The following is a 25,904-nucleotide window of genomic DNA, read 5'->3' on the forward strand; positions in this document are numbered from 1 at the left end:
TATCTGAGCAGGTCTGTCACGACAAGAGAAGGTTGTACAGCACATTTTTGATTTCTTCTCTTCTACTTCAAGAAGAAAGATGAATTTTTCTGAGCTGTTCTCTGGATACCAGACGATGAGCAAGCCCGAGGGGGGAAGTTATGGGGTGTTCTATGGGGATGGGGACCTGCCCTGTCTCCTTCTGTGGCTGAAAAATCCGTGATGCCCCTTCACTTTGGATAGGATCTGCTGCTTTAGGGCAGAATTGGGGTCAAGAGGGTTGAATGTTTCCAGTCACACTTAAAAAATCCTAAATCTGTGCGGGCAGGTGAGAACATGAGGTGATTTATCACAGACCATGGAATGGTTTGGGTTGGAAGGGACTTTAAATCCCATCTCATTCTACCCCCTGCCATAGGCAGGGACACCTTCCACCAGCCCAGGTTGCTCCAACCTGGCCTTGGACACTTCCAGGGATCCAGGGGCAGCCACAGCTTCTCTGGGCAACCTGTGCCAGGGCCTCCCCACCCTCCCAGCCAGGAATTCCTTCCCAATATCCCATCTCTCCCTGCCCTCTGGCAGTGGGAAGCCATTCCCTGTGTCCTGTCCCTCCATGCCTTGTCCCCAGTCCCTCTCCAGCTCTCCTGGAGCCCCTTTAGGCAGTGGAAGGGGCTCTCAGGTCTTCCTGGATCCTTCTCCAGGTGAACACCCTCAGCTGTCCCAGCCTGTTTAGCCTGCAAGAGTTTCAGTTACTTTGCTTTTGGTGTAAAGTTTTATTTTATTATTTTATTTTATTTTTTTTTTACTTTGTTTTTTTAATTACTCTTTACTGAAAGAGCGGGAAGCAAAGACTTAAACCACTGATGATTTGGTTTTCTGAGGCAAACAGTTTTCATGACTATTGGGCAAAGTTTTAGGGTTTATAATGGGTGAGTCTGGAAGAAAGAAATCACTTGCTTGGGATGAGACCTTTCCTGCTTTCCTGTTAATTCTATTGCACAGGTTGAAAATATAAGACCAAACTGTACAGACTTCTACTTGTTATTTTTCCCCTCTTTTCTCTGTAATTTTTACCTCAAATAACACTTTTTGTCTGCTGGTTCTGGAGGAGTCAGGTGTGGTGCCCGTCCTCCTTGTAAACAAAGCTGTAACAGAAAGAGCAGACACCTGATCAGAGGTGGGGACCTGCCTTCTAATTAATTCCTGCTGCTTCTCACGCTGCTGTATAACTTTATAAGGAGCTCAGAGAGATCCTGTTGCTTGGTTTGGGAGGCTTGGTTACTGCTCTCCTTATCCCGCTCATCTCAGCAGGCCTGGACCTCTTGGGTTACCTGTGCTCCACAAAAAGGTACATTTTTAAAAGCCCTTCTTGTTTTGGGAGGGTTTATTTTCATACTGCTGTGTCAGAGAGGGGTGGTTTCCTGGGGGTGTGAGGTGCCAGGGTGGTGCTGGGGTGAGTTGGGGGATGAGGAAATGAATTTTACTGTGATTTAGGAATTGTGGCGTTTGGAGCTGTGGCTGCAACTGTGAGCTCATCTGTAAAGCTACACTGGTGGTAGGAGGTGCCAGGTTTGGGTGGCACCCACAGCTCTGGGCAGGGTGTTTGCTCAGCCCTTGCAGGAGGATGCTCATCTACAGCTTCCTCAGGAGGGGCAGGACTGAGCTCTGCTCTGGGGGACCAGGGACAGCACCCAGGGAATGGCTGGAGCTGTGCCAGGGCGGGGTCAGGTTGGATCCCAAGAAAAGGTTCTTCCCTCACAGGGTGGTTGGGCACTGCTCAGGCTCCCCAGGGCAGTGGGCACGGCCCCAAGGCTGCCAGAGCTCCAGGAGGGTTTGGATGATCCCCTGGGGCACAGGGTGGGACTCTTGGGTCTGTCCTGTGCAGGGTTGGACTGGATGATCCTTGTGGGTCCCTTCCAGCTCAGGATATTCTGGGATTCTGTGTGATCTCACTGCTCATTCCCACAACATCCCTATGGAAGTGGTGTTTGAAGTCAGTGGAAGGTTTTCTGCTCACTTAAATGCCATAGCACTGAGCCCCAGAATTCCAGAGGAAAACAGAGCAGATAAAGTGTCTTCTCCTGGGAATTTCTGGTTTCCATGTGCTTTTGGAGTCAGTAAGGCTTGACACTTAAATATATAAGGAAACCCTGCTGACTTCTGCTGAGAGGAACATTCAGGGTGTAATCATGGAGATAACTGCACATTTTCCAGCCTGAACTTCTACCAGGAATTCATGGAATTGTCGGAGAATCAGAATAGTTTGGGTTGGAAGGGACCTTAAAGCTCAACTCATTCACCCCCTGCCATGAACAGGGACATCTTCCACCAGCCCAGGTTGCTCCAAGCCCCGTCCAACCTGGCCTTGGACACTTCCAGGGATGAAGAGTCCACAAGTTCTGGCTTTAAACTGAGAAAGAGTAGGGTTAAAGTAGATATTGGGATGGAATTCTTGGCTGTGAGGGTGATGAGGCCCTGGCACAGGTTGCCCAGAGAAGCTGTGGCTGCCCCTGGATCCCTGGAAGTGTCCAAGGCCAGGTTGGATTGAACTCTGAGCAGCCTGGGAGAGTGGAAGGTGTCCCTGCCTGTGGTGGAACTGGATGGGCTTTAAGGTCTCTTCCAACCCAACCCATTCTATGATTCAAAATGAATTATAATATTATAATAGAGAATAATTATAATAATACATGATTATATCTAATAATAAATTATAATATTATAATAGGTAATAATTGCAGCCAGCAATGACACCCTGGAATGTGCCAACACTGTGCCTTCATTCCAAGATATCTCCAGAGTTGCCCTCCCTCATGAGCTGGGTGGGAGTGATCAGTGCCCAGAGCTCACAGAAACCTCCCCAGGGCTGTAATTCCTTTTTTAAATGTCTTTCTTGCATTGTTAATTTGAGTTATTTCCAGCCAGTGCGTGTTTTACTTGCAAAGAGAACAGAAATGCCATTTTTCTTTAGTTGGAACCCAACCTGAATTTAAGCAGGTTGTACAGCCAGTGACTCGTGGCATAATTGGACATTATGGAATTAAATCAGTGTTTCAGTGCCCAAATGTGTCTGTTGGTGAGCATGGAGGGGGTGGTCACAGATACTGTCAAGTAATTTATGTTTTATCTACAATTTTCTTGGAAAGTCAATCATTCCATATAATAGAAGAACCTTATTCCATGATAACAAAAGAACCTTGGTTTATTTTTTCATGAGGTCTCAATGACATATAAAAGATAAATTAATTAAAATCGTGGCACGGAAGGCAATGTAGAATTCCTTTTATCAGACTTGTTCTCATGTATCCTTTGGACCAGGAAGATTTTTGAATTTCCAGCCCATTTCCTAGTTAGTCTGTTGGCTTTATGGAGTAAAATTCTGTCATATTTTATTCTAGAGTGATTTAATTTTATTTTTGGTGGGTTTTTTTGTTTGGCTTTTTGTTTTGCCCTTTTTTGTTGCTTTTCTGTTTGTTTGTGTTTGTTTGTTTTGTTTGGCTTTTTTTTTTGTTTTGGGTTTTTGTTTTGGGTTTTTGTTTTGGGTTTTTGTTTTGGGTTTTTGTTTTGGGTTTTTGTTTTGGGTTTTTGTTTTGGGTTTTTGTTTGTTTGTTTTTTCATACAATGTTGTGGGCTGACTTGATTGTGCTCTCAAGAATATCTTGACCCTTATGATAATGCAAAGGAGCTTCCAGCCTTTTCGGGGTGGTTTCTCAATTATTAGGGAGTCCTTTGCTAGAGAAAAAAAAAAAAGAAATATAGTGATGTTGACCCAGTGCTTAAGCTGGAAAGCAAAACTGGGCAAAGCTTCAGTTCAGATGTTTTCAAGAAAATGGGTTTATTTTGTCTTAAATATTTCTGTTGTGTTTGGTGTGGTAAAAACAGTAGAGTTGTGGCTCTGGTTGGGGAGTGTCTTTTCTAGAAGCCTCTTTTCTCCCAAGGTTGGAGGAAGAGGTGCCCTCAGAGGGTCATTATCTACAGTGGTCTGTGTTTACTGTCAGCACTGAAGTAATTGTCAGAAAAGGCCAATTTTAGAGAAATTAGTGGGTGAAAAGCTGTTTATTTTCCAGTCAGATCCACATCTCGGGGATCAGACGTGGATTCCTCACCCAGCTGGGGGCAGGACTGAGAGTGGAGATCAGATCTCCTGAAAACCAGTAAATCACCATCTTTCAGCAGTGAAAATGTCAGTGGGGACATAATGAAAGTTATATATCGTGGCCTGTGGAATTCCAGATGATTCACGGGTGAAAATTAAGCAACTGGTTAAATTGGAGGGGGCCCATTTTGAAGACTTTGTCTGTGGGTGAGTGTTGGAGGCTGATGAGTTGGAGCATGATTTTGAGGTATTCTCCAGCCGTGCTGGAGATAACATCTCTGAGCTGGCAGACACTGGAATTACTGATGATGCTCCACAAACACTCTGTACCTTGGGAAAGTGGACTTTCTGATGCCAAGATGATGAGGCATTTGGATCTTGCAAGAGGCAGAGCAGATGAAGAGATAAGTGAAGGAGCAGAGGAGTCTCCAGGAGGTTTGATGGATCAGATGGAGCAGCAGGACCTCCCAGTTACTGAGACTGAATGTTTCATTTAATGTCCTATATAATATTTGCCATCTGGTGAACTCGTGGTATTAAAGCATCTCAACTGACTGAAACGGTCGGTGGCAGAGATTCCAGGGCATGGAATGGTGGGGATGGAAGGAGTTAGGAAAGGTGTTGGGGCAAATGGAGGAGGCAGCAGGGTGTGGGGCTGGTTACAGGTGAGGGCAAAGGGGGGCTGAGGGAGTGGAAGGCCTGACCATCCCGTGTGGGAACCTGCCCCAGCAAGGCTTGGCACCAAAGAGGTCACACCTCCTCCACTGCAGATGAGCCAGGATGGAGGGAAACATTTAATTTTTTTTTTTATTTAAAGTTTAATACCAAGAAGGTGTTAGGGTTTAATTCATGAGCCAGAAAATGCTTCTGTGTTTTCCTCATTCTGTTACAGGGTGAAGTGTAGAGAGAGGTGGAGCTTCCAGGGCATGAAGGGGCTCCAGGAGAACTGGAGAGGGACCTGGGACAAGGGATGGAGGGACAGGACACAGGGAATGGCTTCCCACTGCCAGAGGGCAGGGAGAGACGGGATATTGGAAGGAATTCTTGGCTGTGTGGGTGGTGAGGCCCTGGCCCAGGTTGCCCAGAGAAGCTGTGGCTGCCCCTGGATCCCTGGGAGTGTCCAAGGCCAGGTTGGAGCAAGCTGAGCTAGTGGAAGGTGTCCATGCCCATGGCAATGGGTGACACTGGATGGGCTTTAAGGTCCCTTCCAATCCCAGTAATTCTGTGATTCCATCATTACAGGGGGGATTTTTCAGTGCTGAATGTATGAAACATAAAATGGGTTCAGTAATAGAAGAAATGTATCATATATTGAATACTGGAGGCAAACACTTCAAGATAACTTTATTCATGTCCTCATTATTTCTGCCATGAGACAAAATGAACATATGAGTAAAAGTTTGTTATTTTGGAAAAGTATCAGTTAGCCAGGAACCACAGTTTCAGGGAGATTCACTTTTTCTATCCTTGGGCACTGTTGTTGTTTGCAGCTCACCATGAATAGACACAGCAAACAAGTGATGAGCTCCAGGGAATTCTTTCTGGTGGGTTAAAGTAACAATTGAAAGAAAAAGAAATAAAAAAAAAAACACAAAAGAGAACTAAAAAAAAAACCCCAAACAACAGGAAAATCAACAACAAAAATTCCTTTTCTGATATTCCTTACAAATGGTTGGATTTGTTTTGGGGAGAAATCCAGCAGGATGAGAGCCTGGGTTTGTGCTTGTACTGATTCCAGTGCACATATTTACCCCTGTTCAGTATCTTAATTTATTTTATTTATTAAATAAATACTTATTTGATTATGTATTCACTGCTCTTAAAAATTAGCACATAAATTTATGCATCAGCTTCATGACAATGAACGATCATGGGAGTGTTTTCCTTTCTAACTGTGGAATATAACAGCATAATTTTAATTACAATATTGTGTTATGCCCCTGCCCTTGTTTATGTGATATATATACAGTAAAATTGAGGAGGGGTTGATTAACCACAGGTGAAATGTAGGGGGAGTGCAGAGTTTGTGTGGAAAATTAAATGCACAAGGGAACTGATGCTGGGGGGAATGAATATATTTCCATTTTATTCCTGCAGTTTTCTGTCTGCTCTTAATTCACTGTATAAGCATCTCCCTCCAAACTGAAGTTGGAACAGCGAAGTTGTTCATTTTGGCTTCAGAAAGATGAATTAAAATTAGAATTAATTCAGTTATTAGGTGCAGGGTGAGCACTTTGTCCATCTGGAAATTGTAATGGCATCAACAAGAGGGGGTGACTTTCTGCACAAGAGGAAAGAATTTTCTGTAGGAAGGCACCTTAAGTGCAACTCAGCTTCCCAGGATATGGATGGATGGATAAAAACCAGGGAGCAGAGCGAGGTCTTCACCTCAGGAGTATCCACTGAGACCCATCAGCTGGAAGCTTGAAACCACCACAGGAGCAGTGACCAAAATTGAGGATGGTGTTTTACAGCTTCCCATCACGGTGGAGATGATAATTTTCTTTTAATTAGACCTTTTTTTTTTTACCAACAAGTCGGAAAAACAAAGGAATTAAATGGCTTTTTCTAGGAGGACAAGTGGCAATTAACTGGCCATTGAATTGAAATAACACTGGAAAATCATATGGAGCAGAGGGAGCGTTGTTTGTTTTGGGTTATGCAGAGGTTTGTTTTTCTGGAAAAACTAATGAAAATCTTAATGAGTTACAGAGTTGTTTACTCTGTGGATTAACAGACAGCTGAAAGAACACTAATTGGTCAGTTCTCATTTGGGTTTATTTAATGATACATAGCTTTTCTACTGTTGATACCAAATAAAATATGCATTAAAAGCAGAGGGACAGCAGCGGCATCAATTTGAGTAAAGCTTTTTGAGGAAAGTATTTAAATTTTGGTATCACAGGATAGAAAATACCAAATCAGGTGAATTTTACCGTTTTAAAGCAACTAATTATGGCAATTTCTGCAAAGAGACTTATGACAAAGTCTGTTACAGGAGCAAAGGGTGGCAATAGAAATAATCAAATAGAGCAAGAGAAAGTCTGATTTGTTTTGATGTAGAAAACTGGTTTTGGGAGCCACCTCTGACTCTGCTCCATGTGGGCACAGACAAACACAAACTACTTTATTCTACCAAGAGAAAAACGAGATTGAGATACTTATCCAAAGGGTGGTTGTGCCAGGGTTGGGTCGTTGGTCATTAAAATTTAAGTAGGTGCCAAAAGGGAATAGCTGGGAATAGTCAGTCCATTCCCAATTCCCGGTTATTTCCCTGGGGGTTAATGCCGACATCCCTGCGGTGTCTCCTCCAGCCTGGTTGGAGATGTGCCCTTTGGAAAGGAGCAAAAGTGTTGTCCTCCTCCATGTCCTCTCCCTGGGTTTTTGATGCCTCGTGCCAACGGGAATTCACGGGCGGGTCGGGAAATGAAAAATAGGATGAACTCTGGGTGAACTGCCAGGGGAACAGAGCCTTTCTGCAGCCTCATCTCTGCGTGGCCAGGGCTGGAAAAAACCCTCCTGGTGTTCATTAACTGCTACATGCAAGTATTAAATTGTTTGGGGGAAAAAACACAGCATTACAACGGAGCAGACAAAACAAGGAAGCTCATTAATATCTTTCCCGTTTCAAGGAGTAATAACGGCCCAACCAATTTTATGTTGGTTTTGGTGACAAAACACTCTTCAATGGGGGGAAAAAGCTCAAATTTTGAATCAGTTCACGGCAAGAAAATCTCATTTCCACAAGCTGATGTTGCCAGGGCTGATGTCTGAAGTCGTACAAAGCTGGCTTGGGGTGGACGCCGAGCGGTTTGTGACTCGGTGCCTAATCTAGCATGTCAAATGTGTGGGGTGATGTCCCAGAAGAACTGTCACAAATCCCTCTGGAGAGAGGGTGGGGGAGGCATCAGGAGAGCCAGGACACAATGGTGCAGATTGATGTATGGTTTTATTAAAGCACAGTTTGTTGCACGACGACTCGCTCGGCCTTTAACGTCCTCGATGGCCTCTCATCAAGAAGTTTCTTGTCAATACTTCTGGGACAAAAATGTTGAACCTAGACTTGGAGGAAGGCGGTGGGGGGGGGGAAAAAGTAAGTATTTTCATTTGGAGGCGCCCTTTTCACCAATTAGATTTGGAGATGTCACTAAGCTGGGTTTTAATTTGGCCCGGGCATGCCTGGTTAATTGGGTAGAACTCGTTTTTGTAATCACAAGGGTTCGGTGCTTTGGGGCTGTGCTTTGGTCTCTCCCCAATTACTCTGTGTAACAGTCTCCTTTCACAGCCAGAGCCGGAATCCTGCTCCTTGGCAAACAAGGGGTTTGTTTGGAGACCTCTTTTTCCCCAACATCCACAATTTTTATCCATCCATCCATATCCTGGGAAGTTGAGCTGCACTTAAGGTGCCTTCCTACAGAAAATTCTTTCCCCTTGTGCAGGAAGTCACCCCCTCTTGTTGATGCCGTTACAATTTCCAGATGGACAAAGTGCTTCATCCTGCATCGAATAACTGATTTAATTCTAATTTTAATTCACCTTGCGATTTTTTTTTACCACTCAAAATACTTCTTTCTGTAGGACAAATAAACTGCTCTGTGAGTTTACCCAGGATGACCTCAGACTCAGCAGTTGCTCCTTTGAGCCTTTAAAAATACTGAGTTTGTGCTGAAGATCCTCCTGGTCTCGAGGTTGTCTCAAATTTCTGGAGGTAATAAAAATACATCCTTAAAAACTCAGCAGGATCATCTCATTCCTCTCAAAATGCTGTTTATATGTATATGCCAAGTGGAACATAGACTAGAAAAGTATTTTCTTGAGAAGTTTCATGTCTTGGTTGCAGATCAGATCACTTTCCAGCCCTCTGATCATAAACATGGGACATGTTCTCCTGTTTTGTTTGATTTCACTTCTCTTTGGCATCTCTTTCACTATTTTATTTGGTAACACACTGAAATTCTTTCCCTTTTTCCTAGTTATTTGAATGGTCTTGCTGTTTGGTTTAAATGAAAGTAGGAAAGGTGGTCTGTGATGATCCCAATTGAGCTTCACCAAAATTTACCTTTAATGCTCAGGATCTTGGACCTCATTTTACTTTTTCCTGGGAGAGCATCACCACCTTGCCCTCTGCTCATGGTGGGGCCACCACCCCTGGACCATCAGTCACAGCCTCCCTGTCCTGAAATGTCCTTCCCTGGGTGTCCCCTTCCTCCTTTGCTCCAAGATTTTCACTGGGAGCAGAAAGGAACTGTAGGAACCATGGGATCCACAGGGATAACATCCCTGTCTCGGGAAGAGGAGCCCCTCTGGTTGCCCCTGTGAACTTAAATGTTTATTTAGGAAATTATTTAACCCCCCTTCTCCAAAGGAACTCAATGATTGGGGCTTTTGGCTTCTTATTAGCAGGAAAATCCCGGGATTTCTGTGCTCACGCATGGTTTCCTTCCCCTCTGGCTGTGTGGAGCCGGGCTGTCTAAGGGCTCCCTGTGCTGTGGGACACAGGAGGGGTGGTTCCTGCCTTCCAAAATTCCCAAACTGAGCCAAATCCTGATCTTCTGCATCCCACTGAGTCCAGAGATTGCTACCCCTGCTGCCTCTATCACATACCATGCAAAATCCCGGGGGATAGGTCTTGACATGATTTCTTGGATCATCCATTTCTTCTGATTCTGAAGTGTTTATGCTCAGGGGTTTGAATCTCCTGTGTAATTTAAAAAGAAAAATAGTGGTGTACCTGCACCACTGTGTGTTCTTTATGGAGTAAAATGGGAAAGAATTATGCCTAACTTTTAATATCTCCTCAGCTGGACAATTAATTTGCAGAAATTCTATTTTCTCATATGAACATCATGCCCTGGCTGATTTTCCCCTTAATTTATGCCAAATATGACTTATCTGAACTACTCAGGTGAAATATCTGTTCCATCCCTTCTTTGTGTTTATCTGAAGCCGAACTATCCCAAGGACACGTGAACAGAAGTGACATTTTACCCCAACTCATTAAAAGATGAAGAGATCTTTGAGACCTAAGAAAAGTTTTGCTACTGAAAATAGAAGTATTTCAGGTTGGAAAGAGAAGTATTTCAGGTTGGAAACAGAAGCAACATGCTGCTGGTAAAATAATCTTGGAATCACATCCTGGTAAAGATTAAATTGCACCCGAGGGAAGGCAGTGTGAGAGGGAACATATTGTCTCCCCCTTCACTTGCCCAGGACGTGGGCTTTTAGCTCAATGAACTCCAGGCTTGGTAATTAGCAGCAAGGCGATTAGATTTCTGGGAGTAATTTGTGCACTAATTGTGTTTGATTGTTTAATTACTCTTGCTTACTGTAATTGAGGAGAGGCAGCGAAGCCCTTCTCCAAGAGGTTCTTTAGATCCAAGCTGGATGTGCTTCACTATGTCTCAAGTTATGAGGAGACACATTTAACCATTCCCAGGGAAAAACTGCAAGGAAAAGCCTCTAAATGGCACGTGGGGAGAAGCTGGATTTTGAAACAATAGTAAGAATTCCGGTTTTTGTTCAGAACGTTTCTGATGTGTGCGGTGGGAACCAAAAAAGGAGAAATTAACAGAACAGACAAAAAAAGAAGTAGGAAAAAGTTAAGTGGGATAGAGGAAAATAGAGAAAACTACAATTAGAGCTGGAGAAGCTGCAAATAGTCTCTGGGATTGTTGTCTGGGATCCACAGTTGGCAGATGGGAAAGGTTCCATTGCCATTCCGATTTGTCTCTGGACAGTGATGAGGTGACACAGGCAGAGAGCTGGGCTTGGATTCTGAAGCTGTGGACAGATGCAAATGAATCCAAATATTGTAGATTCAGTCATGGAAACCCCAACCTGCAGCTTGGTGTGAACTGGGAGAAAAATCAGCTGAGTGAATTCTTACGTTATTTGGGAATGTCCCGCTGGGGTTGTGCACGAGGAGGAATTCCTGTTGGGTAGACCCTGCATCCGGGAGCAGATCTTCCAGCCTTGTCATGCTGCTTGTAGCTCCCATAACTTCATTTCTTCCTGGTGAACAACCATCCTAACCCAGGGCAGGGACGGCCCAGCTGACCCCGCACAGCGGAGTTCGCGAGAGCAAATTACTCGCGCCGAGGTCTCTGCAGTTTCTCACAGATGTTGCTGCTTGGACATGCTGTGCCTGCTGCTTTAGGGCTGGTGAGTCCCGCTGGGAGGGAACTTTTACTTGCTCCTGCTGGTTTGTTTAGCTGAGGGCAGCGTTGCTTTGGGGCGTTCTGAGGTGGAGGCTCTTCCATAAGCGAAAATGTCAAGATGAAATGAGATAGGAACCTCGTAGGTACTTGGAGGGTGGCCTAGACAGCAAGAAGGAGATGCAGAAGGAAGGTTGAGGTGAGATTTCAGCAGAATCCTCCACCTTCTATGGCATTAGATGCCAGGGAGAGCAGGGAAATGCTCCATCTCCCATGGGAGGGAGGTGCAGGGACACTGCCCACTGCAGCCTGTGCTGTAGGTTCATGAAGAGAACCACAGAAATGCCCGTGAACTGGGAATTCTTTCATGCCTGGCTTTGTCCAAGTGTCTGTATGGGAAGATTTGGTGTCTGGCTCCTCTTTTTCTTCCTATTTTTTCCCCCTGAAATGGTGTATTTCCTGCAAACTTGCAGCTGGCAGTGGCCCAGCTCACGGGCTTCAGTCGTGGTCAGTTAGGAGGTATCTGCTGAGCTTGTGAGAGGGACAGGAGGGACAAACACATCCTTAAAAATAACTGTCTCCTCCATCAACACTTCTCCCCCAGACTGGAAGTCTGACATCCATCCGGCAGCGCCTCTGCTCCGGGGCTCCCTGTCCTCCCTCGCAGGACAGGGACCTTCCATTGTCCCAGCGCTGGTGACAACGAGGACGAGATGTCCCCTCCCTAATGAGACCTGACAAATGGGCAACTGGGCTCTGCTCGGGGCCTCCAATGGTTCATTTCCAGAGCGCTGTGTCGGGGCAAAGGGCAGGAAGGAGTAATCCCGGGATGGGGATGCCTTTCCGACTGAAAGGTGCTGGGGAAAGCTGGAAAGATGGAGTTTGAACCAGGATTTCTGTGTCAGCGCCCAGGACCTTTCACAAACAGACTGTATGATCTAAATATCATGTGATGTGGCCCCAAACTGCAGCCCGGTGGCGGATTCAGAGCAGGTTCCATTAGGCTGGGAAAGGAGCCTGGAAAGGAACCGGGTTAATCCAGAAGGAAAAAATCTGTGCCCGTACCCTGGAGAGGTTCTGCCAGCAGAGGTTTAGCCCTGGGGTAGCTGATCCAGCACCAATAACTCCATGAAAAACTAGTTTTTTCTGTGAAGTTTGGCACTTTCGGTGAAAGTCATGAACCAGAAGGAGCAGAAGAAAAAGTCTTTGTGCTTTTGGTGAGGCTTCTTAGGGCTTTGGGCACCCCCAAAACTCTCCCTGGGCACCTCCAAAGCTCTCTCAGATACCCCAAAACACACCCAGATACCCACAAAACCTCCCTGGTGACCCCCCAAACCCTCCCAGGTGCCCCAAAACCTCCCTGGTCACCCCTAAAACAAACCCAGGTGCCCCCAAAACCCTCCTAGAGGCTTCCTGAGGAGAATCCAGCATTGCAGGAAAAATATCATTTAGGATCATTTTGGGAACTAAATCTATTTTTTTGGGGTCAAATGTCTGCAGGTTTTAAGATAGTACATCCATATATGTATCTCTATATACATTTATCTATATATATTATATTATCTAGTCCTCTAAAAGCAATTAGATTTTTAGTTTTATGCATAGGTGTAAAAAAACCAAGGAGGATGAGTGTGCTGAACAGTAATTATTGAATATTTTTTTTATATTTTATAGTTGCTTTTATTAAAAACATTCCTGCTGTTCCACTCTCTGTGAAATGTCGTTATCGCCTTAAGCATCAATGAACATTTTCTCGGGTGGATGTCACATGTTTATACCTGTGTTTTGCCCCTCATGAAAGAGAGAACTGTGTGAACCCATGTGTTTATGCTCAAAATATTTATGAAATGTTGAATATTTGGGTTTCTGACAGCAGTTAATGCAGAAATACCTATTTTTATACTACCTGTGTTTGTGGAATGAGCAGGGGGGACGTGCCCTCTGTGGCAGGTGTTTTGTCACTAAAGACTTTCTACTTCACCAAGTGCCATAATTCAAAATATTGGCCCTGCTGGCCTTGCCCTGGATCATTTTGTAACCCACAGAGTTTTTAACTTGAACTCTCTGCCTGCAATTAAATGTTCCAGACATACAAAATAGAGATGGGAAGTGAATTCTCCGTACTCATTCACGGTTCTTTCTCATTAGAAGCGGTGTCGGCAATTAAGCTCTTTGCAATTACGAGAGGCACGATGTGAGCATTTTTAGAGAGCAGCTGGAGGATTTCTGCCACCCTTTCAGGCAGGACTAACAGCCACTTGTCCTCTGAATCTGATGAGTAGGCAAGTGCTAACAGGGTTTGGAGACGGGCTGAATCAGCAATCGGTGCCACAAAAGGGAGCGTGTGCGAGAGAGGGAGAACCGGTGTCCTCCACTGGAAGGCTTTGATCAGCACTGCAAAGACAAAAGCTTTTTGTGGTTGGGATGAGCAAACTCAACAAATTCTTGTCTTGTTGCACTTGGGAGGAATTCACGCCGTTGTTTTAACCTTGTTACGTTCGAACTTAAAATATTGGTTAAGATATTACGGTTGGACTCGATGATGTTGGAGGTCTTTTCCAACCTTAATGATTCTGTGGCTCTGTTTGTCCTTTATGTTGGTACCATATGTTAATCACTGATTGCTGATTAGCACTGAGCTGTGATGAGCTCCTCTCTTTGGGATGTGAATCCCAGTTTTTTGGGGCTGTAGCTCAGGGTTGCGGCTGCAACCACACGAACCCACGGTTTCACTGCAAACTGCTGATGTCTGGAAAGGAGTAGTAGGGCTTGTAAAATCTGCCTTGAGTTGTTTGGGATAAAAAAAGAATCCCAAAATCCCTCTCCCCTCCAAACCTTTGTTATCTTAAGGGTATGAATACTGAGCAAATTCCATGTGTTGGGTTGAGTGGCTCTGGTTGAGCTACGAGCAGAGAGGCTGATTTGTGTGTGATGACGGAGGGACTGGGCTCAGGAGCCCAAAAACATCTTGTTTCCATGCTGAGTATCCATGTGACTTGTGTTATGCACAGATCCATGTTCTGGAAGTGAAATCTCCTGGAGTGGAACATGTCTACCCAGCACTGCTGCTTGTACAGCTGATGGCTCCTGTTGTCCTCAGCTCAGGGGCATCGGGGCGATGTCAGCATTTGGCCAGCTCAGCTCCAGATCCATTTGGATCCATGAGGAACTCAAAAACTCAGGACTATTCAGTCCCAAATCCATGCACATACCTCCCTCACCCAGGTGGGTTCCAAATGGATTTGCTGTGAGCTTTCCCTCCAAACCCCACGTGGAGCTGCTGGACCCATTCCTTTCATCTTCCACAGGGCTGGGAGAGGTCTGTTTTACTTCCTGTCTGCTTCCAATCAGGCTTTCATTTTCCCCTGCCTGATAGGCATCTGTGGAGTAAACCCAGGGAAAACTGGCATTTCCTTCTCAGAAGGTTAAAACAACAACATTTAATGCACCGTGTTGTGTGTTATCTGTTCCCCTCACTATTTTTATGGATTTCACTGTGTTTTAATAAAAGAGCTGTTTGCACACCAGAGCAAGGACAATGACAACCCCCTCGATGGCCTTTGTGCTGCTGGACCTGTGTGGTCTCTGCTGTGAGACAAACATTTGGAGGCAGAGGTGGAAGGTCCCCACCCCTGGCACATCTTTCCTGAAAAACAACCAACACAAAATATTTGTTAAATAACAGTTAGCACATATTCAAAGGTGCTTGGGAAATATCTGGGTTTTGCAGATCTCTTGGTCAATCTGGGTGGGAGAAGAAAAATCCCAACCCTGTGTGTTGTGGATGGATTCCAGGGGAAACCAGTGGCTCCTGCCTGGCTCGGCAGCCACGTCCTCCTGGGATTTTCCTGTCCCGTTCGGTTCTTGAGGCACTGTCATAATTTGTAGGGACTTGTAATAATATGAGCCACGTATTTAATGATGTATTAGCATTGTCTGCTCCTGGATGGCTCCCCACAGCTTGGATGCAGGGATTGGGATGCTCCTGAAAGCTGTTTTGGGGGTGGTTTCACATCAGTCAGGAACATGGGAAAAAATATGTTGCGTTGTGGGTCAACGGCATCACAGAGGGAATAGGATCCTTTGGAGCACGGATGAGGAGAAAACAGTGGTCACTTTATGTTATGAACAGCAGCCAGGTGAAGGCAGAGCCCACCTGCAGCAGCTGGAGCTCCTCAGCTTCCCTGAGATATGTGGGAAGTGATGTGGAGCTCCTGGTTTGTACACTGATGGAGGGTGTGAGCCTGGGCTGGGGCTGGAGTTGTGGGGTGGAGTTGGGTTGGAGAGTGGCTGGGGGAGACCCACCACTGCTCTCCCAGATATCCCAATGGATCTCCAACTACTGTTTCCTTTCTTCCTGGTCTAATCCTGCAGTTTTCCATTACTGTCTAACAGCTGTTAAATCCTGTCACAGCACAGTCTCTCATGACTTTATCAACATCCTACTGAGGCTTTTGCTAACTAGTCTCTGACTGTTTAAGTTCTAAACAGTGACAAAGTCGACCACCTTTGTCCTTGGCTCCTGTTTGCAGCTCTCCAGCCAGGAGAGGGTTTGTCCACGTCCTTTTCCCAGGCAGTGCCAGGGATGTCTATGCCAAATTATTTTTTACAAATTTATAACTTGTTCATGTAACTTAATTAATTTTATTTCTTTATTTTAATTTAATTCATTTCTTTATTTTAATTTAATTTAAATTTAATTAATTTAAATGAATTTATTATGATTTATGAACACCACTGCTTGACCCATGGGAGGGCAGTGGAAGGCTCAGGGGAGCATCCAAAAGAGGGCAATGAGGATGGGGAAGAGCCTTGATTTGAAGCCGTGTGAGGACTATGAGGGCATTTGGTGTGTTCAGCTGGAGAAGAGGAGACTGAGGGGAGACCTCAGTGCAGTTCCACCTTCCTGGGCAGGGGCAGAGGAGGGGCAGGGACTGAGCTCTGCTCTCTGTGAGCAGGGACAGCACCCAGGGAATGGCTGGAGCTGTGCCAGGACAGGGTCAGGTTGGATCTCAGGACAAGGTTCTTCCCCCAGAGGCTGGTTGGGCACTGACCAGGCTCCCCAGGGCAGTGGGCACAGCCCCAAGGCTGCCAGAGCTCAGGGAGGGTTCGGATGATCCCCTGGGGCACAGGGGGTGACTCTTGGGTCTGTCCTGTGCAGGGCTGAGGGTTGGACTGGATGGTCCTTGTGGGTCCCTCCCAGCTCAGCACATTCTGGGATTCCGTGACCGTGTGGCTGTGCCTTTGTCGAGGTCACGTTGCTGGGGCTGAGGTGGTGGCCCTGCTCCTGGTGACTCTGCTGTGCTCACCCCTGCTCTCTGCTCTTGCCCAGGGGAGGTGTTTCGGCCGCCGCATGAGCACGTCCTCGCCGGGCCATGGCCCCGCCGCCCGCGCCGGCCTGGCTGCTGCTGCTCGGCCTGCTCAGCGCCCACGGCCGCGACTTCACCCGCAAGGACATCGTCTACCTCCACCCCTCCAGTAAGTCACCTCCAGGGGGGAGTGAGGGCAGGGACAAGGGCAAACACACGTCAGGGTGGAGCTGAGAGCAGAGCGAAGGGTAAACGCACGTCCCCACACTCATGGAGCCGAGTTGGTGTGCAAGAACAACCAAGTTCTCTGGACCCACCTCAGAGTTTTTCCTTCTGAATTAACCCAGCAACCTGGGCGAGTGGAAGGTGTCCCTGCCCGTGGCAGGGGCTGGAACAAAATGATCCCTTATTTCCCTTCTGACCCAAACCATTCTATGATTCTACGTAAAACCAGACCGGGGTTTATAGGACAGGTTGGGGTCACAGGCAGCTGCTGGGCATGTCAGGAGCCTTTAGTTTGCTATTTTCTGTCCCTCAATAATCTCCCTGGCCAGGAGACCATGGCCACATGGACCCTGAGCACACGGACAGCTGAGAGCAAGGGCCAAACACCACCATTAGCAGCTGTGGCACCAGCAGCTCCTGGCTTGATCTCAGCGACTCCTGGAGCAATGCTGTACCAGAGTTGGACATCTTTAGCTCTTCCCTGGACTCTCACTAGTCTGTTCACTTTATCAGACACAAACTTAGTGAATTGCATGAGAAGAGGGTGCTTCTGGAGATGTTCCAGCCATCTCTTCCCAGAGAAAACTCACCACTTCCTGCATTTGGCTGGAAAATTTATATTCTGCACAAGCAGGATGAAACTCCAGTTTTACACCATAACCACAACCAGCAGTCCAGAGTGACGGTGATAAATTTAGTCTGTGCTGATGTGTTTTCCCACCCCAAGCTGTTCCTTGAGGGCAGCACCAGCCCCACCAGAGATGCTCCCAGGTGACTCTGGCCCAGAGCTGAGGGACAAGGGAAAGAGATGAAGAGGAGGGAGGGTTAAGATGTGATCCGTGGGGCTGTGAAGGTTCAGTTTACTTCACCCCATGAAGATAAACATGACCTGTTCACCGTTTGGCTTCTGAGAAGGTGGCAGCACCTTGGAGAAGCATTGGAGGTGCTCCAGAAGTGCTGCCAGGAGAGCACTTAAGGAATTATGCTCTTTGTTTGGCAAGAGAAATTAGGACAGAGGCTGCTGGTGAAAGCTGGAGGTTCAGCACAGTGATTTTTCTTCCCTTTGGGAACATCAGCCTTCAACAGGAGCAGCTCTTTTCCTCGGTGGGAAATTTTCCAGAGTATTTTAATCCATCTGATATTTTGTTATCAGCACCCATAAAGCAGCAGTGTTGGATGTGAGCTCTGATTCCAGGGGAATAAGTGTTCCTTGCTCACTTTAACTCCCTTTGAAGTCAGTCTGCTGGGTAAAACCACATCTGAAACGAGTCCCTATGTACCTAAAAGTGCCTCTGCATATACATATAAGTGACAGGGTTTTCCAAATCAGGCCCAACCTGCCGAAGCTCACAGGTGTGTATTTGTAGAAAAACAGATCTGAAGAGAACAAACGTTGCTGTGTGCCCGTGAAAAGCACCATGGAAGCAGATTACCAGGCTCATTTTAACTCCGTGTTATCCATTCCTTCCAGCCACGCCGTATCCTCGGGGATTTAAGTGTTTCACCTGCGAAAGGGCCGCGGATAATTACGAGTGCAACCGCTGGGCTCCGGACGTCTACTGTCCCAGAGGTAACGTTAATTAGTGTTTAATTAAACCCACCTTCCCACTGCTGCTCCCTGTTCCTGCCACGGGCCACGCTGAGCCCCCGGTATTCCCAGATCTGGTGGTTCTGCTCCTTTTGCCTGTGAAGTCTCCCCAGTAAAGGAAGAGGTGTAAGCGATAGGAGTAATCCTTTAAGCTTTTCTGTCTCTGTGCTGGATGAAGTTTAGGACTTTCATCTCTTCCCTGCACTCCTCTGGTTCAGCTGGGGATTAAATCAGGGGGATGTTTATTTTATAGAGTCCTGGAATCGTGGAATGGTTTGGGTTCAAAGGGACTTAAAGCCCATCTTGTTCCAATCAGGGACACTTTCCACAGGACCAGGTTGCTCAGAGTTCAGTCCAACCTGGCCTTGGACACTTCCAGGGATCCAGGGGCAGCCACAGCTTCTCTGGGCAACATGAGCCAGGGCCTCCCCACCCTCACAGGGGTGTATTTTTAAAGGTTGTGTTTCACTTACTGGGGAGTACAGGCCTGGTTCTGCCTTTGTTCACTTCCCTCTCCTTGGGCACGAGCCCACGCTCAGGGCAGCTGAGGCTGGAATTTTGGTATTTTCAGTGGTTTGATCTCATAACTCCCCTTGGAGTCTGACTTTTGGAACAGCTCAGGAAAACCTTTGGAATACAGGCACTCAAATATCATACACAGGCACTGGTGAGATCCCCAGACCTCCCCTTCCCTTCCCACACTTTTGAGACACAAGACATTAAGATTATCCAACCTATGATGCCCCTTTAGTTGGGTTGGGTCTGTTTTGGGACCAGTGCCCTCAGAAAATATTTACTTTGGAAGGAGGGAGGCCCTGACCTGCCCGGTGTGGGGACACAGATATGTTTGCAGCACGTTATCTGTCCCAGAATTGGTTTCCTTTCAGCTGAAATCAGCACAGCAACAACAACAATAAAAGAGCTCAGGCTGCCTGGCATGGGATGAGACAAATATTCCCAGACACTCCCTGTTTTGACAGGAGAAGGGGGTATTTAGGTGGCTGTGTGCAAGGAGAAAGGAGTGACTTGCAGGGTCTGCCTTTAGAAAGAACCAGCAGGAATGACTTGAGCAAACCCAGTTCTGATCTGGAAAGTGAAATCAGTGACAAATGGTGGTTTAAGGGAGAGGAAAACTGTGCTTTGGTGTGTCCAGAGCATCCCCATTACTTAGAAGCATCAACTTTCACACTGCAATGTTTGATTTTAATTGCTCTAAATTTCTCTTGTTATTTTTGGTAAAAGTTTTGGATCCATGGTTTTCACAAGCTCAGCCTGGAGTTCCTCCTCCATCCCTCTGGGCAGGAGGGCTTGATGTTCCCCTCCTTTACTTTGCTCTGGGCTCTCCCAGTGTTCTCTGGCTCAATCCTTACACTTGGAATGCCTGGAGAAGAGAGGAAAAGTTAATTTTCATTGGAATGAGCGGATTTTATGGCTTACTGTGGATTTGTGTGGAGCCTTGCAGGAGGTGACAGCCTCTCCTGTGCCTGGTGTTCTGTGCCAGGAAAATCTGTATCTCCAAGATGATTGCACAATATTTTCTAGAGGAAAGGAAGGAAGAAAGAATGAAACAGCCTTAAAAGAGTTGTTGAGAGAGGGTGTTGGAAGCTTTATTTGTTCCATCTGGGACTGGTCAGGGGGAAACTCCGCTGCCAGAGCAGGGATGAGAAAGCTCAGAATTGCTGGGAATGGCACTTCCAGGGAAAGTCCTGGGAGGAGCTCACAGCTGGGGCACAGAGGGTGCTCTCCTTGGGGTAAAACTCTGAGTTTTAGGGCAGGAGAGGCTGGAAAACACATCAAAAGCCCTGGGAATGAAGGCAAACAGCACACGGAGAGACTCCATCCCCCGGTGATAAGTTAAGTCTGTTCTGTGATATCACACTTGAGTCAAGAGCAGGTCAGAGATATGACAGATATCTGGGGGGTTTTATTGCCTAAAGAATGACATGTTCAGTCCACAAGCTCGCTGGGATGTTGCTGAATGCCTAAAACACGAGAGGAATGCAGGGTTTGCCCACTGGGAACCAGGGCTGGGCAGGAATGGGGGCTTTAAATGCACCACACTCCTCCTTTTCCCCCCTTTGGAAACAACAGTTTTATTCACAAAAAGATGGATTAATTAAAGAAATGTATAATTTAGAGGATAAATATATAATGGTGTGTTTTTTGTGTTGAAAATCCAGTGTTTTCAGCTTGGAGTGCTTGGAAGAAGGGGAGCAGCAACTTCAGCTTCTCTTTAATGACTAAAGCAGGAATTCCTAATGCTTGGGAATGACCACAGCATTTGTCAGTCATTCTGCTGGGAATTTTGGGTGTGGTTTACAGATGTCACTGGAGAAATGGCTTAAAAAAGGAGGAGGAAAGAGGATGGTCCCCGTTGGGGACGAGCAGAAGGTGCAGTGGGAATAGCAGGAATACCAGCCCATGCCATGGTGCTTTTTCCAAAACCTGGAAAAACTGAGAAATACATAAATCCACCTTGAGTGTTCTATAGGTATTCTGACATTATTTTATATATGATAAAAGTGAAGGACAGAGAAGGTGAAAGATCTTCTCCAGGCTGTGCAGGAGCACAAGGACAACTTGCCCAGGTTTTTAGGATATAGGGAAAAGTGTCTCCACCCTAATTCCACAGAACTAATGATGCTGCATGAAACCAGGAAAAAAAATCATATATATATATATATATAAAAAAGATATTATCTAAAAGTATCTATTTTATGTTGTACATTGTATATATTTATATATTAAATCTTTTCACCTAAATGAAAATAAGCTTCAGACTTAAAGAGGTATTGGGAATATTTTCATTTTTAAAGGCTTCTTTCCTATTTCTTCCTCTTTGCAGCCTATCAGAAATCTGGAATTTGACAGATAAACACATTTTTTCGGTTTGTTTTTTTTTTTTTAGGTACAAGGTACTGCTTTAGCCAACATATGATGAAAGTCACTGGGGAGAGTGTGTCTGTCACCAAACGCTGTGTGCCACTGGAGGACTGTCTGTCCACAGGATGCACGTATATAAAGCATGAAGAGTACAAGGTATGGCAGAAAAACCTGCTTTTTTATTCCATGTAATAACTGGGAATTGGGGTCTGACAGAAGCCTGACTGGTTCCATGGCCAAGGGCATCCTGGCCTGGATCAGGAATAGCGTGGCAGCAGGACCAGGGAAGGGATTCTGCCCCTGGAATGGGCACCGGTGAGGGGCACTCGAGTGCTGTGTCCAGTTCTGGGCCCCTCAGTTTAGGAAGGATATTGAGGGGCTGGAGCAGGTCCAGGGAAGGGGCTGGAGCAGCAGGAGGGGCTGAGGGAGCTGGGGGGGCTCAGCCTGGAGAAAAGGAGGCTTGGGGGGGACCTTCTGGCTCTGCAACCCCCTGACAGGAGGGGGGAGCTGGGGAGGTCGGGCTCTGCTCCCAGGGAACCAGGAATAGGATAAGAGGGCACAGTCTCCAGCTGTGCCAGGAGAGGTTTAGGTTGGACATCAGGAAGAAATTCTTTGCAGAGAGAGTGCTCATACCTTGGAATGGGCTGCCCAGGGAGGGGGTGGAGTCCCTATCCCTGGAGGTGTTTAAGGACAGACTGGATGTGGCATCAGTGCCATGGGCTGGGTGACAAGGTGGGGTTGGGTCATGGGTTGGACTCGATGATCTCAGAGGTCTTTTCCAACCCAGTTGATTCTGTGATTCTGTAAATCAGCATTGTCAGAAACGAAGTTTCTCTTGGGAAAGATAAAAAAGGAGGGGCGAAAAAAAAGGAGAAAAAATTGGTCTGCGAGTAGATGAATTAAAAAAAGAAGGGAGGGGGAGGGAAAAAATGGGGAAAATCGTCAAACTGGCCACTGTGCTCCTTTACAAATATCATATTATATTTCTGGTGGTTTTATTCACCAAAAAACCAAGTTGTGACCTGTTCCCTCCAGGTGTGCACGTCCTGCTGCGAGGGCAGCATCTGCAACCTGCCCCTGCCCAAGAACTCCACAGACGCCGTGTTCACCACCCTGTCCCCCCTCAACAAGGCCCAGAGACTGTGCCCTCCTGTCCTGCTGACCACAGTGTGCCTCTGGCTGGGGCTGCTGGCCCAGCACTGGGTGACAATGGCACAGCTCTGGGTGACAATGCCACACGTGGCCCGGCCGGGCAGCTGAGCCGGGCGGGAACATCTCATGGACATCCAACCTCTCCCTGCAGAGCTGGAGCTTTGGAGCTGGCTCTGAAAGGCTGGTTTTCCTCCTGGTTTCTCGGTCATCATGAACTCCCAAGCCTGGGATCGGGATGGGATCAAAACCTCCACGTTCCTACTGGTTTTTTTTGAAGAAACTCATGGAAAATATTCCCAGAATCCAATGAGCTCTTCACAGCATCACTTAGGTTGAGAAAGACCTCTAGGACACCAAGTCCAGCCTAACATTTGTTGCTGTCTGTCTTATCTCTGTGAAGAAATGTTCTTTCCAAGTACTACACCCCTGCTCACGTCATCACTTACTCACTGGACACGGCCCTTTGTCACCTCCCCCTGCACTAATTCCGGTGTCTCCTTAACCTGCTTCAGAACCCACAGTAAATAACACACAGCCAGTGTCCCCCACACCTCCTGATCCTCTTGGAGAGGGCAGGAATTCGCAGCAAGGAAGCAGTAGCCTGGAAGGGATGAGCTCAAGGGACCAGCAGGAGCTTGGAGCAGCCGGTGGTGCCCAAAGGTGCTTCTCCCGAGGTGTCCAACGGCACAAAGACCCACCCCCAGGGCCCCCCGCACAGAAAATCCCTGGAGTTTATAAACTGAACCAGCAAAACTCAAAAAATCCTTGTTCTGGTGTGATTAGAGGTGTTTCATCCCCAACCCTCAGGTGTAAGGAGGATGGAGAGCTGGTGGATCCCCACACTGAGGTGCTGGTGGTCACCAGCCACCATCTCCACGCTGTTTTAGGACAATATTTTCCTGTTTTGGCACCCAGCCCTAGAGTATGAGAGAGAGAAAACTGATCCTGAATAGCTCTGTTATTTAATTTAATGAAGTCTGGGCTACCCCAGCTGTGTTTTGGTGCCCTGTGTTGCTTGTTTTGCTTGGAAATCTCGGATGCAATATTTATTTTTCTACGTTGAGTAAGGTCTGAAGTGTTTAAAAGATTCTTAATGCTGATATTGCCAGGAAAAAAAAATGGGTGTTTTGCAAGTCAGTGAGCCTGTAATATATAAATTATCAGAAATATATATATATAAATATATAAAGAATCAACTTTGTTTGCAAAGTCAGTAATAAAAGCAGGGTGTCATGGACTTGCTTAACTAAAGTTAAATCAAACTGTTTTATAATTAATTTTTTTACACCATTACAGTCATAAATTGTCCTTTTATGAGCTAATCTTTTGCTGCTCAGGCTCCAAGGTAACTTGAGCTCAAGTTCCAGCATGTTTTTGCCCTGAAGTGCTTTTTCTGGGGGAGTAACAGTGAAATGCAGATGAAGGAAGGCAAAGTTGGAATCCAAAGGCTGTGTCAAGGGATCCTGGAGAGTCCCAAAAAGTAGAATCTATGTGTGGGATACCTTGAAAAAATGAGGAATCTGAAGATCTGGGCATGCAAAGGGTTGTCCTGGGTTTTGTGGCCTTGGGACTTGTGCTCCTGGGAGGTTTCTTGGAAGCAGAGGAGGAGGATCAGGAGCAGCACTTGCTTCCCACAGACCTTCAGGTGATTTCTCTGGGGAAAGAAAGGCTGAAAACCTCAGTGTGTTGTTATTAAAAAATGTATCTATATATATATATATATATATATACATAAAAACTTACATATACACCACTGGAAATCTTACCTTCCAACACTGTTTATTTTCAATTTTTTTTAATATAAAACCCTTTTTGAGGGGGGTGCTGGTTGACCTCACACACAGCCCGACATTTTGGTGTCCTTTCAGTCCTTCTGTGACTTGCTCACAGATCCCCAATATCAAGAGGGTTGTTGCAATCTGTTGTTCTATGCAAGTTTAAGCTGCCTCTGGAGATTCCCAAAAAAATCAACCCTGCAGCCTCCTTGAAGCCTGTCCCCTCCTCTGTATTTAGGGAATCTAAGGAATTAAGGTACTGAGGGGCTGGGGGAGAACGAGGCAGAGGGGGTTGTGACTTCTCTGACATTAATTTAGATATTTATTATTATTTTAGCCTGCAAAACGGAAGAGTTTAAGATTCAACCGAGGTGGGCTCGAGGCTTGGGCTGTATCCTAAGTCCTCACTGTCCTCAGGGCTCACACAGGGGTTATGGTAGCTCAGCTGGGGATTTTAAGGGGATTGCATTTTAATTTTGGGGGCCTTGTAGTTTTAAATATGTGCATTTAGGGGATGGCACCTCCTGAGCTGAGCTGCTGCTTTGGACAGGGGCTCACACTTGGGTTTCTGCCTTTTCTGTGTGTTGTCCCTCAATTTATCCCAGACTGGTTTGGGTTAGAAGGGACCTTAAATCCCATCCAGTCCCACCCCTGCCATGGGCAGGGACACCTCCCACTAGCCCAGGTTGCTCCAACCTGGCCTTGGACACCTCCAGGGATCCAGGGGCAGCCACAGCTTCTCTGCCCAACCTGGGCCAGGGCCTCCCCACTCTCCCAGCCAGGAATTCCTTCCCAATATCCCATTTTTCCCTGCTCTCTGGCAGTGGGAAGCCAATCCCTGTGTCCTGTCCCTCCATCCCATTCCATCCCCAGTCCCTCTCCAGCTCTTCTGGAGCCCCTTTAGGCCCTGGAAGGAGCTCTCAGGTCTCCCTGGAGCCTTCTCTTCTCCAGGTGAACCCCCCCAGCTCTCCCAGTCTGCCTTCACACAAGACACATATTTTGCAGTTTGTTTGTTATTTAAAACCCTTCCCTGTGGTTCCTCTGGGCTAAATCTGTGGAACCACACGGGCTGAGCTGCAGGAATGGCTGGATTTCTTGATGAAATGTTGGATTTTGGGACCACTCCCACCTCCTGCAGGGTGTGGTGCCTGCAGTGAGGCGAGGTGGGCTCGGTGCTGGCTGGGGGGCACTCCCAGGTGGGATCTCTGTGACCAGAGACATTTTTGGGTTCTCTACCCACAAATTCTGGGATGCCACTGATCCAACTTAGTTATTGGTGTCGTAGAGAGATTAAACCAAACCATTACTTCAACTCCCTCTGGAACCAGTGGAGGACAAAGTGGCATTTCAGGGGTTGATTTGTTATTTGTGAAGGTGGAGGGTTAAATTCCCTCAGCTCAGGCACATGATGGATGTGGATAATACACCCCACTGAAGGTGTCCAGCTCCCAGACATGTTAAGCCAAGACTAATGCTTTGCAAAACCTGTTTTAGGAGCCACTCCTGAGCACGTCACCAGCTTTGCTCCCACCAGGATGTTGCTGCAGATGGAGAAAATCCCAGTTTTTGTGCTGTGCTGGTGCCTCTCCCTCCCCACTGGGCCACCATCCTGCTCTTCCAAAGGGACCTCAGCCCTGCCCAGCTCAGATGCTCCCTCCTGGTCTGAGGATTTTGGACAATGAGCTTAAAAAAAAAGGAAATTAAGGTGACTGAGCCCACCCAGCACCAGCAGCTCCCTGTGCCTGC

At 46.6% G+C, this 25,904-nt stretch overlaps 1 protein-coding gene across 2 annotated transcripts in view; it reads left to right on the forward strand.

The window, feature by feature from the left end:
- The window catches only part of LYPD6 (LY6/PLAUR domain containing 6), a 31,845-nt gene extending 7,044 nt beyond the window's left edge, over positions 1 to 24,801 (forward strand). Inside the window, exons 1-5 of one of the 2 annotated variants that reach the window (XM_017823716.1) lie at positions 16,230 to 16,248; positions 16,559 to 16,704; positions 18,232 to 18,330; positions 21,257 to 21,387; positions 22,267 to 24,801. In XM_017823716.1, coding sequence (XP_017679205.1) covers positions 16,602 to 16,704; positions 18,232 to 18,330; positions 21,257 to 21,387; positions 22,267 to 22,491 — 558 coding nt within the window. In that variant the 5' untranslated portion in view covers positions 16,230 to 16,248; positions 16,559 to 16,601 and the 3' untranslated portion in view covers positions 22,492 to 24,801. Of the gene's footprint in view, positions 1 to 16,229; positions 16,249 to 16,558; positions 16,705 to 18,231; positions 18,331 to 21,256; positions 21,388 to 22,266 lie in introns of those variants that run through there. The other variant, XM_017823717.1, reaches the window with a different exon arrangement.
- The last annotated feature ends 1,103 nt before the right edge of the window (positions 24,802 to 25,904 follow it).

This window comes from Lepidothrix coronata, unplaced genomic scaffold (assembly GCF_001604755.1).
Source record: "Lepidothrix coronata isolate B3197 unplaced genomic scaffold, Lepidothrix_coronata-1.0 Scaffold105, whole genome shotgun sequence".
Classification (NCBI taxonomy): domain Eukaryota; kingdom Metazoa; phylum Chordata; class Aves; order Passeriformes; family Pipridae; genus Lepidothrix; species Lepidothrix coronata.